Source organism: Pseudoliparis swirei, chromosome 10, assembly GCF_029220125.1.
Source record: "Pseudoliparis swirei isolate HS2019 ecotype Mariana Trench chromosome 10, NWPU_hadal_v1, whole genome shotgun sequence".
Taxonomy (NCBI): domain Eukaryota; kingdom Metazoa; phylum Chordata; class Actinopteri; order Perciformes; family Liparidae; genus Pseudoliparis; species Pseudoliparis swirei.
This window is the reverse complement of record NC_079397.1, coordinates 7,227,254-7,239,568: the sequence shown is the minus strand read 5'-3', so window position 1 is coordinate 7,239,568 and position 12,315 is coordinate 7,227,254. Positions and strand designations below refer to the sequence as shown.

At 44.7% G+C, this 12,315-nt stretch overlaps 1 protein-coding gene across 2 annotated transcripts in view; it reads left to right on the top strand.

The window, feature by feature from the left end:
* Positions 1-12,315, top strand: part of sema3aa (sema domain, immunoglobulin domain (Ig), short basic domain, secreted, (semaphorin) 3Aa) — a 31,167-nt gene that overhangs the window by 1,809 nt on the left and 17,043 nt on the right. For both annotated transcript variants that reach the window (XM_056425211.1, XM_056425210.1), the window contains exon 2: positions 11,046-11,206. In XM_056425211.1, the coding sequence (XP_056281186.1) occupies positions 11,046-11,206 (161 nt within the window). The remainder of the gene's footprint in view (positions 1-11,045; positions 11,207-12,315) is intronic.

Here is a 12,315-nt window from a genome sequence, read left to right as displayed (position 1 = left end):
ATGAAGTGGGTGAATGTGATGTTTGTCACTCATTCATTCTCTATCTTTAGCCAAGATGCTTTGCTGCAACTTATGTTAAGAGGCCCTCTATTTGACATGCTTTAATTTTTAGATGGAGTGCAAGTTGTAATTTTGGTGTTTGTTGTTTTTCTGCATCACCCTTTTCAACTGGCAAGTGTGTATGATTGTCTGTGTTCTAAATCTAAATCCCCCCCTCCCTCCAAAAAAAAGTATGCAACCTTTGTATTTTTACAAAAGTGTGGCTGGCATTTCACGATGAAGGGCGATGACATGCATTCACCAACTGAACCAAATAAACCTAAAATGAATCAAAGTTGAACTTACCTGCTCCAAGTCATATATCCCCTGGGCTCCATCATGTCAGTTCACACGGAACGGAGCCTCTAGGCATGATGGGAAATTGTCATCCCTTTTTTTGCACATGGCCATCTGTTTAGAGTATGTGAATATAGTTCCCTCCTGCCCCCTTTTGTGATCCTCCTCCCTGTTCAGTCTGACAAGTGAACATGTTGCTGACAACATCACTAGACAAGAGATATGTCGTCAAGCATCAAAGGATGCACTGTACGGGTGATGGATGTCGATCGCCAAAACAAGAGAGCACGTCTGCAGCGAAAGAGTAGCCTGTCATGATAGATGTACTTCAGTGGATGTACAATATGTGTTGTTAAAAGTGCAGCAAAGCCTGGTTGTTTATATGTGTGTATGTGTGTGTGTGTGTGAATGTTCTTGCCACGTCTTGGTGTGAGGACTCAACACCCTCTCCTGTGATTTCCCTTAGACTGTAAATGGTGTCTCGGTGTGTGACTTTGTGTGTGTTTTAGCGAGGCACAAATGCGTCAGGTCTGGCATGCGCCCTTATAATTAGACACCTGGTTTGCGTGTGCCCACGCACGTATGCATGAGCTTCTTAGCTGACAGTCTGACCGACACCACGCAAAACGATGTGACGTCATCTTTGATGCGACAATATCTGCACTTTGTCAAATAACCACGTCATGGAATTTAGAATAACGAGTGGATAAACAAACTTCGGCCGCTGTTGATGCTAAGCGTGCTCATTTTAAATGGCGGGTTTGTGCAGGATGAGCAGATTCCATCTGTTTGACCTCCATCTTCTCGGCTCAGTACGCCTAGAACCTCAATCGAGGGGGTACCACCAGGTACTATTCACATCTTCTGCCATCGGAAAACCAAAAGAGTTAAACCGTGCAGTGGAAATGAGGCTTTTGTGTCACTACTAGCCAGTGGCTGCGCTTTGTGTCTGCAGCCCACAGGTGTTTGATGCCTCTCTTGATGCCTGTCAGGGGACAATTCTCGGTTAACACCCACAACGTGGCGGGTGGTGGGAGGAAGAGAGGGGTGGTGGCATGGTGTGTGTGTGTGTGTGTGTGTGTGTGACGGTGGAGGGGAGGAGATCGACTTTTAATGAAGGAAAAGCTGGCAGACGTACAGTAGACGACGCAGACGGAAGGGAGGCTGGTTGTTAAATGAAGTGTCACTCATCCCCTCTCCCTCCACGGAGCCAGCATAGTAATTAAGTCAAATAAACGACAAGGAGGAATCCTCCTGGGATGGACAGTCAAATACTGTACAGGGCCCTTGAGCGGGACGATCACATGAGCAGAAAATGAAAGAGAGACCGAGGCCCAGGAGTAGGACACTCACCAGAACAAGCCTGGGGTTTGGGCAGTCGGATACATGGGAGCATGCGAGCGGGGTCGCATGAAAGCATTCTCAAATGAGTGCTGATGACATGCCTCTAGGGACTGATCGTCGTCTGCTGGGTAGGACAGGCGAACGGCTGCAGAGCGAGCAGTTTGAGAGGGGGAACGACGGAGAAATGGAGGCCGGTGGATACAATTACCTCTCGTGGGACGGCTGGCGCAGCAAGCGCAGAGTCAATGATTTCCCAGCGGGGTCAGTTAAACATCTCTCAGCTAAAAGGATCTGGCTTCATGGGGACAGAACTATGATCACACGAGTTAATGATTTTCTCTTCTCCTTGAGACTAGAATAGGTCTTACCAACTTCTTTACTGGAGCCGTAAGGTAAAAGTTAAAATAAAGAGTGTATCGATTACAACGAAAGCTGACTTGTTCGAGCAACTGATAGAAACCGATGATGTGTTGTGATATTAAGGGGGGTTGAGGGGAACGTGAAACCAATTTATTAAAAGTAAATCAAAATAACCCAGAGTTGCCAAGAAAAATGCATGTTGAAATCATCTAAAAATACGAGCGCTTTAATGTTGCACAACCGCATTTACGAGCACGGCTACACTTCCACAATACGGCAACCACATGCATTGAAAAGGATGACACAATGACACACTCCCATTGATCAATCCATTCCTGCACACAATCACATTCCTGGACACGATCCATCGACAGTACTGCACACTCTAAGCAACCCTCAGGAGGAACACTGACCCCTAAAGGTCAATCGATGCACACGGAGAAACGCATGGAACTGAAAAACCTGACCCCATTGTGATCCCTAAAAAGGAGCCAGCGGGCGGCACTTTAACATTTCAAAAGGCCTCGTCCAACAACCAGATAATTACCCTCGCCGTGGGTAATTACGGAGCCTACTGTATGACCTCTTAATGCCATCGCAGCGGCCCCACGCTGGCTGTATGGGTGGAACTACGAGGAAAGCTGGAGCGCGACGGAGAAAGAGACAGGGCATCTGGAATTGGCTTACGAACCTTCAAAATAGACACTTGACGTTGAACCGCACTCAACGCAGTCCGGATCTCAGCCCCATAATGAACCCGTCTGTGTGAGCGTGTCCGCGAGTGTTTGTGTGCGGGCGTGCCTGCCTGTACAAATACAGACTGTTGGTGGGTGTTTGCATGTGTGCTGCTTTATCAGTGGATGTTGTCCTTTCATTCTTTTACTCGTGAATGAGAGTCTCTCTCTCTCTCTCTCTCTCTCCCCCCGTTTCCCTTCTGTTGTAGCTGTCCATTCTGCGGGCTGGGGTTGACAGAGCGGATGTAGATAATTATAAGGTGTTCTCCCAAAGGGCCAACTTTGGAGACTTTAGAGTCTTCCTCCAGCTCTCTCTCTCTGTCTCTCTCTCTCTCTGTCTCTCTCTCTCTCTCCGCCTTTCTCAGCGTTCTTCTCTTCCCTCCTCCTCCTCCTTCTCAAGGGAACCACAACACCGCAGACCCTAAGTACAATCTTCATCGAGGCTGTGTGTCTCTGGCGTGTGTGTGTGTGTGTGTGTGTTTGTCTGTGTGTGTGTTTTTGTCTCCCTCCCCGTCGCTTTGATTGCAGCTTGGTTGATACATATCGTTTGGCTATCCTTCTTTTCAACTCTCTCACACACACACACACACACACACACACACACCGAACCACCCTCATCCTGGCTCCCACACAGCCACATTCCAATTGTGTAAACCAATGTTTTGCAGTGGCTTGCTTTCTCAGTCGTGCCCCTACGTTGCATCCGGAAACGTTTCCCTCTACTGACTCACACACCTGACCACAAGTTGAAAGATGGCGCAATTAAGTGTGTATATGTGTTGACACATTGCCCCCACAGATAATTCTACAATGACACAACACACTTGCAACACAAAAAAGCCATTCATCAAGTCCCAGAGAAATCCGTCACTTGTTTCCGTCGCATTTTTCCTCGTATGAAAACAGGGAGAGTGTGTTCGTGTTTGTTGTCGTGGGTTGTGTCGTGCTCTAACTTATCTCGTTACACCTAATTCAAAGTGATACTGGAGATAGGAGGAGCGATTAACATGTGTTACTGTGACCACATGTTGAATATAGGCGGGTATCATTTGTGAGTTTTACGACCCTTTCGATGTCATGTCTGTCGTTTGCTTTTCGAGTTGTGTGTGTGTGTTGGAATTTCATGCATTTCTCCAGTGTTTTTACAATGTTCTCTAATTACCAGTTTATTTTCTTTCAACATTTTTATTGAAACCGACTGATTATCAAAAGACAATCCGGGTGTGTGCTCGCCGGCCACAATAGGAGGAATAGTGCGCCGAAAGATTAACGAGTGTGCACGTGGCGATTGTGTGCGTTCAGCGTACATTTTCTCGTCTGTGTGTGCACAAGCGCTGTACGGACACGCACACGGGGAAAATACCCATGCGCCCTTGCATCTGTGTTTGGGATGTGGGCTTGGGTTACAGCGCGGTGCAGATTGCTGAACCGCGGGTATGAATGGGTCCCGCCACCTGCTACGTCTTGTCAATCAGATGGAGAAAGGGTGCACCGTTCAATCCGAACAGAGTCGTGTTACAAATGAGGGGGACATCTCCGCCGACAGACAGGTCGAAGGACTGATGGACAACAGACGGACACGCAGACAAAGAGGCACAGAAACAGAAATGTTAAATGAGTTGGGTAAAAATAGTGTGTCATCACTTTTTGACCAAGATTGATGCGATTAAGGATGGGCCGTGATATTTCATATAATAGCCCCTGTTAGCGGTTTTAATCCAACTCTACCACACATTTGTTTCAATATCACAATTGCAATTTAACTGGAAATACAAGCCCTTTTTTAGATTTTACTCCCTGTTTTTGCTCCTTCTTCTTTCCCACATTATTATTTGTTCTCTTTCTGTCACAAATACCAGGAGCAACATGAGATCATAATTACCACATTGTGAGAGTACAAACTAAAATGTGGTCGATTATCATTTTCCAGTGCAAATGCATTTCGTGAAATGCAGACGCCGCACGCATTTATGACACGGGACCCTTGTTTTGTTCCTACTTAAATAATGGTGTGCAGAGCTGCAATGTGTCGTCTGGATTTTGGTCTCGGGGTGTCTCTGTCACATCGACTGTCACAGTTTGCCGAGGACACATTCAGATCTGTAGCCTTTGCCTCATTAATTTCTAATAAAATGGCAGAGCTGACATTCAGCTACACGGTACAGCTGACAGGCTGCACTAACAGGCAGTGGCTCCAGACATGACCACGCTAACCACAGCCTGGTTCCTCTCGAAGTCCATCCATCAAACAGCCTCACAATGACACCATCTCCCTCTCTCTGCACAGCTTTGCAGAGGAAGGGTGTGTGTGTGTGTGTGTGTGGTGGGGGGGTACACATGGCACATGACACATTTTCTCCGTTAGTGCGCATTGAAAACAGGTTTGATCCGATGACTGTATTTGCATACAAAAGTGACGCGTGTATATTAAAGCAAAACGAACCAACGAGGCTGAGCAGCCTGGTTATGAATTGTCCTGGTGTGTGAGTGGGCTTTCTGCGGTACGCCTGGCCAGGCCTCGAGCCGTCTGTGGTCACAACGCTGGTGGAAAACCGCTCCCCGTGGTCCAGCCATGCAATGGCAGGAGGAGACGCACACTAATGAAATGGTTCCATATTCAACCGCTTTTGTTGTGTGTGGGCATTCTCTTTTCCATCCGGCTTGTGTTTCCACCTTTGTTTTGCTTTCACCGCCCTTCGTCTCCACTCGATCATTCATCACGCTGCCTCCTCTGCTTTTCCTCTCCTGTCCACTCGTCTGGTATAGCGTGCCCCCCTTGGACACTTCCTCCCTCGATGTCGTGCGGTGACGAGGGAGCCGAGCCTTTTGGGTTGAGAGAGATGAACACATACTTAGTCTACTCGTGTAGATTCTTGTGGTTTGGGATGTGGTCAGGTTTTCCTTGTTAATCCCCCAGATACATATTCTACACACACATTCACGTCCATAAGATACAGTCCTTGACTGTGAATTATGGCTGTGTGTCACTTCCCTGTGTTTATAATCCTAGTGGGTGTTTCTTTCTCAACTGAAACGCTGTGTTGCAGAACTGGAAAAGTAATATCAGGACGACTTGAATAGGCAAAGCTCACATATTTAATCAATCGCTTGTGTCATGTGCACATCCCTCGGTTCTTTTGGATTCAAACACGCTCGCAAGCGCTCCTTCTTCACAGAGGTCACAGGGCTCTGTGCACGGGAGCGCATTTCCTGTCAGAGATGTCACTCAGCTGCACGTGAATGAGAAATCCATTGACTCAGGTTGTGTTGTGCAGACGGTCACCATGGAAACCAACCTACACCTGCTTCTGTGCTTAGAAAGAGGGAGAGAAAGGGAGGCAGCGAGCGGGGAGGTGAACTTTTGAGGCATGTGTGGATATCCTTGAGCTTAGGATAACATTTGAGCACTTTGTTAAGCAAAGCTCTCAGCAGATTTCCACGGGGCGGCCGCCTCGTCTTTTTTCCTCCGACACCTGTGTTTTGTAGCGGTGGTCGTCGTGAGAGCGGGGGAAACGTACACCACACCACACAGAGAGAGAGAGAGACCGAGAGACCGGCAGGCCAAACCAAACCACTGGAGATATGGCAGTACCGTGTGTCTTTGCTTTTATGGAGCTAGCCTTGTATTTTGAAAGATAAACATGTGTAATGCTATACTCCAGTTTCTTTTGAGCTGCCATTTTCTTTTCAAACTATCTCCCCCCCCCCCCTGCCTGTCAATGGAGTAGCTTTGCAGTAATAACCCGGTTTACGCGCTCTGACAAACCACAGAAACACACCACGTCTAAGTTAAGCTCCGTTTGCCAAGAAAATAAAAGCCGTGTCAACCAACAGGAAATTAACAAGTAAAAATGTGTTTTACTTATCAAAATCCCCCCGTCTTCTCTTAGTCTGCCTTCACTGTTTATATGTGTGCACAAGGGAGACACTTGAACAGTGTTGCATTAGTTGAATGGAATATTACCCATCTGTTGAATCTCAGTCAAGTGTTTTCCTCTGTCAGGCTTTTATGTTTAATGTCACTCAAACACACACTCGCACAGCGGCGCGTACGCACATTCAGATAAACATCATTTAATGCCCTGTCGACTTTCTTTCATGCCGTTTCATTATTCCGCCATTGTGTGGCATGTAGGCGTCTAAAGCGCCTGCCTGTTTGGAGAATGGGGGAGTGAAGAGTACTCCACAGACAATTGCACTTGGATTTTGAATGTACCCCCCTACCCCCCCCTTTTTAAGACAAGAGCCAGGTTATTTTCCATAATGGCGTCTAACAAAGGGACAAATGATAATGTATTTAAATGACTTGCTTGTAATTTGCCAGTTTCAAGGGGTACACGTCCTTGAATGTTTGTGTATGGAGCGTTATATAAGAACAATAATATAACCTCAGTCTAGTAAGAGTCTGTAGTTTAGGATAAAACTAATCTTTCAGCCATACTATTAATACTTAACTCACAGGTGTGTGTGTGTGTGTGTGTGTGTGTGTGTGAGTCTGTGTGTGTGTGTGTTTCAAATATGTGGCTGTTTGCATTGGCCATAGTGCCTGGATGTGTGCTGTATACTTTGAATTAGTAAAAGACAGACTGTGTGAGTAAAAAAGAGCAGACAGACCATGTGTGTAACAAGAGAAAGTGGGCTGGAATGGGGACTGAACGGAGTGTGTGTGTCGCCATGTGTGTGTGTGATGTGAGTGGAGGATGTGTGTTTCGCTATCTCGTCGTATTCAGGGGGCTAGAGTAAGCAGACTGTGTGTGGTGAGGGGAGCGCGTGGCACCACGCATGCATGAGACGAGGCGTGTTTTAATGTGTCTGCCTGTCAAGCGTGTGTGTGCGTGTGTGTGTGTGTATTTGTGTGTGTTGTGGGGTCCGGGGCCAGGGAGTGTGTTAGAGGTGGAAGCTGCTGAGTGCGCTCACTGTTCGACTAGTTCATGCTGCATAAGCAGAAATACTGATTGGATTTAACTTGACGTCGTGGAAGTATGTCTGCGTGCGTGCGTGTGTGTGTCCAGGAAGAATTGATGCGGTGTAAACATTTAGGTCAATATTAATATATTCATGTCCCTTTAAGGGAGTGTACTCGCATTTTAAAAGCAGAGCTCAGTGAATGTGTGTTGCTTGGCATGTGTGTGTGTGTGTGTGTGTGTGTGTTAGAGTGTGTAATGTTATTCTGTGCTTGTCTTCTGCTTGGTTACTGTATTTTGTATGAGCCGTGGTGCGCGCCCTGTGTCTGCCCATGCTCCCTTTTCCAAACGAGCGTGTCTGTGTTTAGGTTCGAGGTCCTGAGGTGCTCACGCCCAGTTCCTCCAATTCTCCAAACCACAGCAGATCCCAGCTGAGATAAAGCCCCTCTGTGTGCATTTGGCCACCGTGTCTTTGTCAGAGATCGCAACGTGTTGAAATATGTGTGTTATTTCTGCTTCGGCCCATCTGGGGTGAAACCGTTCGTGACGGTCTGTTTTGTAGCACTCCTGGGCTCAGCTCCAGCCGAGATGGCAATGAGGAGAAGAAGAGAAAAGTCTTGTTATTTCTCCTCTGGTTTGTTTACCTGCTGTTGAATTTTTTACCTTCTATCTCTAAGTCTGCCATTATCATTTTTGTTCTTTATTTTGGCAAACTTGGCTCCCTCCATTTCTTTTTCCTTTCCATCAAAGCTGAAATACTAGAGGACCTCCTCTGGCGTGCTGTCTCCTGGAAATCTCATTTCCTTACTTCCCTCTGACTCCCTGATCCTGCGATTTTATGTATTGGCAAACTAAAGAATAAGAGGCTATCTGATTGGCTACCACGGCTTAATGAAATGGCTGACGACACTTCTTATCTTCAACATGTGAACTCTTGTGGTTGTAATTTGAGTATTGTGTTGGGGCTTTTCTGTGGTAGCAGACTTATAGAGTGCCTATAAACGTCAATGCATTGGATGATTTGGCCAGCATAGGAAATAAATATACGTACACACTCACACACACACACACACACACATGCTCAACCCATCTGTGTTGCACTACGCATTGTCACATAAACACACATCCACAGAACTCCATTCATGCCCACCCACTCCATTTGCCTCCAAACCAAAGTCCAACTGACGCAGATGAGCTGCAACCGACTTTATTAGGTGACAACCACTCCCTCTCAGAGTCCTCATCCACCCCACTGGTACTCGACACACATATACATGGTCGACACACCACTTCCTCCATCTCCCCTTCCATCAATCCCTTCTTTTATGTAGACACAGATGTCCAAGATCTTACAAACTGTGAGTGGGCGCAGATGGCTCCTATAGCAGCCCGTCAATCAGAGCCTTGTGGGGAGAGCAGGGAGATCACAATCCACAGGGTTGGGTGTGCATGTGTGTGTGTTTATATATATAGTTATTCATACAGTACATATATATATATATATACATATAGATATAAATATATTTAAATATGTATAAATATATATATATATTTAAATATGTATATATATAAATATATATATATATATGTGTCTGTGTGTGTGTTTGTGTGCACATGTGGGCTATATTGTGTGCCTGTGTGTGTCCATGCAGTATGTTGACACTGATGAAGATGGATGATGCGGTTTGATAGTGCGGCTGATGTTTGAGAAGACTGTACCGGTGGTGAAAATATAAAGCACATGTGTTGTATCCATTGCAGGAACCAGAGGCAGATGGTTATGGGGTTAATTGTATTTTAATTAAATTCATTGTAATCCAAATGGTACTGTTACCTAAACAACAGGGTCTACTCTTGATTGACAAATTGCACATTAATAGGTTGAGCTGCTTTTTAATTAGATGAAGATATTCCATTGTTTTGCTCCTAATTACAATTGTATATGTTTTTTGGGGGTATTTGGTCCACAGAAAAGAAACTACTGAAGTGTATTTATATAGATTAGTATTATTGGGGGGTGATTTTAATACATCGTTTAATTAGGGTTGCATCATTTTGAATATTGTTTATTTTGTGGTTTCTCAACTATATGATTATTCGCTTTGTCTACAACATTTTGCTAGAAGGAAATACAAGGTACTCAAATATAAATACTGTTTATCGCATACATATATTTGATTTACAGTTCTGTAAAACAGAGAAATAAACTTAAATCGCCTAATTTAGAAGATCATGTTTGGTGTTTTGACTTGATAATTGACAAATGTGATTAATCAATCATCTAAATGGCTGCGTGTTAATTTTCTGCTGATCGAATGATTAACTAATCGCTTCCATGTTATTATGAATGCAGACTGAATGAAGATAGATATTCTGGATCTTTCATGGATTCACTTGGTTGGATTTACTGGTTGCACTGTAACCACCTATGACTGTTGAAAGCTAGTTATGCTAATACCTGGAAACTGATAAATGAATATAAATGAACTGATTTGTGTGCTGTGGCCCATGAGGTTCACTGGCCCCAAATTCAATAAAGAAGGTCTCCGGAAGGGAGTGTGGTTATTTGTTAATGTAATAACAGAGTAGATGGAACTCATGGTGGTTAAATATGAACCGAGCGTCAAGGTCTGGCCAGACTTCTGCCCATTACACGGGAAGTCTTTAGCTTGGCTGCATATTGCTAGCATAAACTTAATAAACACTCTGTACACCTAAACACTCTGCAGAAACCCATGTGCAGTCACACACTCGTCAGTGTGGATTTACATAATAACCCGTTTACAGCTACATGTCACCCACACCCACGCGTACTCACCTAGTGTCTCCCCTGGCCATGACTCTACATGAATTATTCAACCAATCACACGGCTGAAAAGGCTGAACTGGGTCCCTGATTGAGGCACGCTGTGCTCACTTGAAGTGTCTCACGCTGTAGCTGACTGACGTGTGTCCGTGTGTATGTACGTGTGTGTGCAAAATGGGGGTGGAAAAGGAATTAAGGATAAAGTCGCTGATTTCACGCAGGCGTCTTGATTGTCAAAGCGGTCATATTTCTTTCAAAAACAAAAACAAATATTGGACTCAATCAATTGCGTGCTCAATTTGGGAGACACTGGCTTATATATTTTAATAATGAATAATTTGGATTTTATAAAATATTTCATCGCACAATTTTTGCCACAAATCTTAACACCCTATAGTGCAGCCTTTTATTTTACTGACCTCTTTGACTGATGTTGTGGACTCCACACATGTGGGATTTGTTTCCTCATTTTAAAAATTGTTCTTCTAGGGATCTGTTACTTTTTTGTTAGCCGTTCACAATACACGACCAACACTAACTCGTCTCCTGTTTCTCTTGCAGAGATGTTAGAGTCCAGTAACCTCGTCACGTTCAATGGCTTGGCCAACAGCTCGAGCTACGACGCTTTCCTATTGGATGAGGAGCGAGGGAGACTACTGGTCGGAGCCGAGGACCACATCTTCTCATTTGACCTCGTCAACATCAACAGAGACCAAAAACAGGTAACATTCAGATGTACTTAACTTTTGATTACAGCTTGGCTTTATGTGATCGGTGTGTGTGAAAGTCGAGTTATTTTGTTGTTTTCTCTTATATTCTCTCCTCTCCACATCTCTTCACTTTTCTACTCCTCTATTCCTGCTGCTCCCTCTGGAGTCCATTAAACCACCTCTTTCTCCCCTCCCTTCTTCCCTCCCTCCCTCTGTCTTGGTCCAGACAGGGCTGTCCATAATTCCATTACTCCACCTGGACTAGGTTAACAGGCTTTTTATCAGATTCCGGCTGCTTTCTTAGACACACAAGACTGACACCGATTTGCCTGCAGGCTGCAGCGAGCTGGCCAGGGGAATGAAAGTGCTGAAAAATGCATAGTCAATGCAGAGAGAGAGAGAGAGTTTCTCGTTTTTCTTTTTGCCCTTGGCTCTGATGGGGGTTTTTCTCCCTTTTTTCCGCTATTTTTTTCTGATCTTCGCATCATTATCAGATAAAGCCCAAAAAGCAGTGATTAAGCACATTTAGTGTAATTACCATGCAATGTGCAGTCAAGGATCACAAGAAAGAGTATCTCAGCTGATACAGAGACGAGATAAAGTCTCAGAATAGAATAAGGAATTGTGTGCGTGGGTGTGTGGCTGTGTGTGTGTGTGTGGCTGTGTGTGTGTATTAAATGGACACAATAATGCATGTACATCCATGTGCATACATGTCCTTTGTCTTTCCACATCTGCGTGGCCACCAGCAAAAAACATGAGCTCAATCGCACCCATTTTTTGAATATATAATCATTTTGTCACGCATGTACCTTTGTGTGCCCCTTTTGTGTATATAATTCATGTGACACCAGATAGACTTGCCTTAAGGACAGTACAAAGCCTTTATTTAGTTCACAATACGTCTTTTCCAAAAGTAGCAAAAGCCTGCTTATGCTTCATATTTGAAGTGAAAAGTACAACCATACGCTCAGAATTTAAGCTGTAGAAAGAAATACATCGTCTATATTGACACAGCAAATGCAATATAGAGGGTCATATTTTGATGTCTTCCTCCATATGTAATTGATAACATTTCACATAAATACACCACATTTTTTACCTCAGTTGTTTTTTTCTTA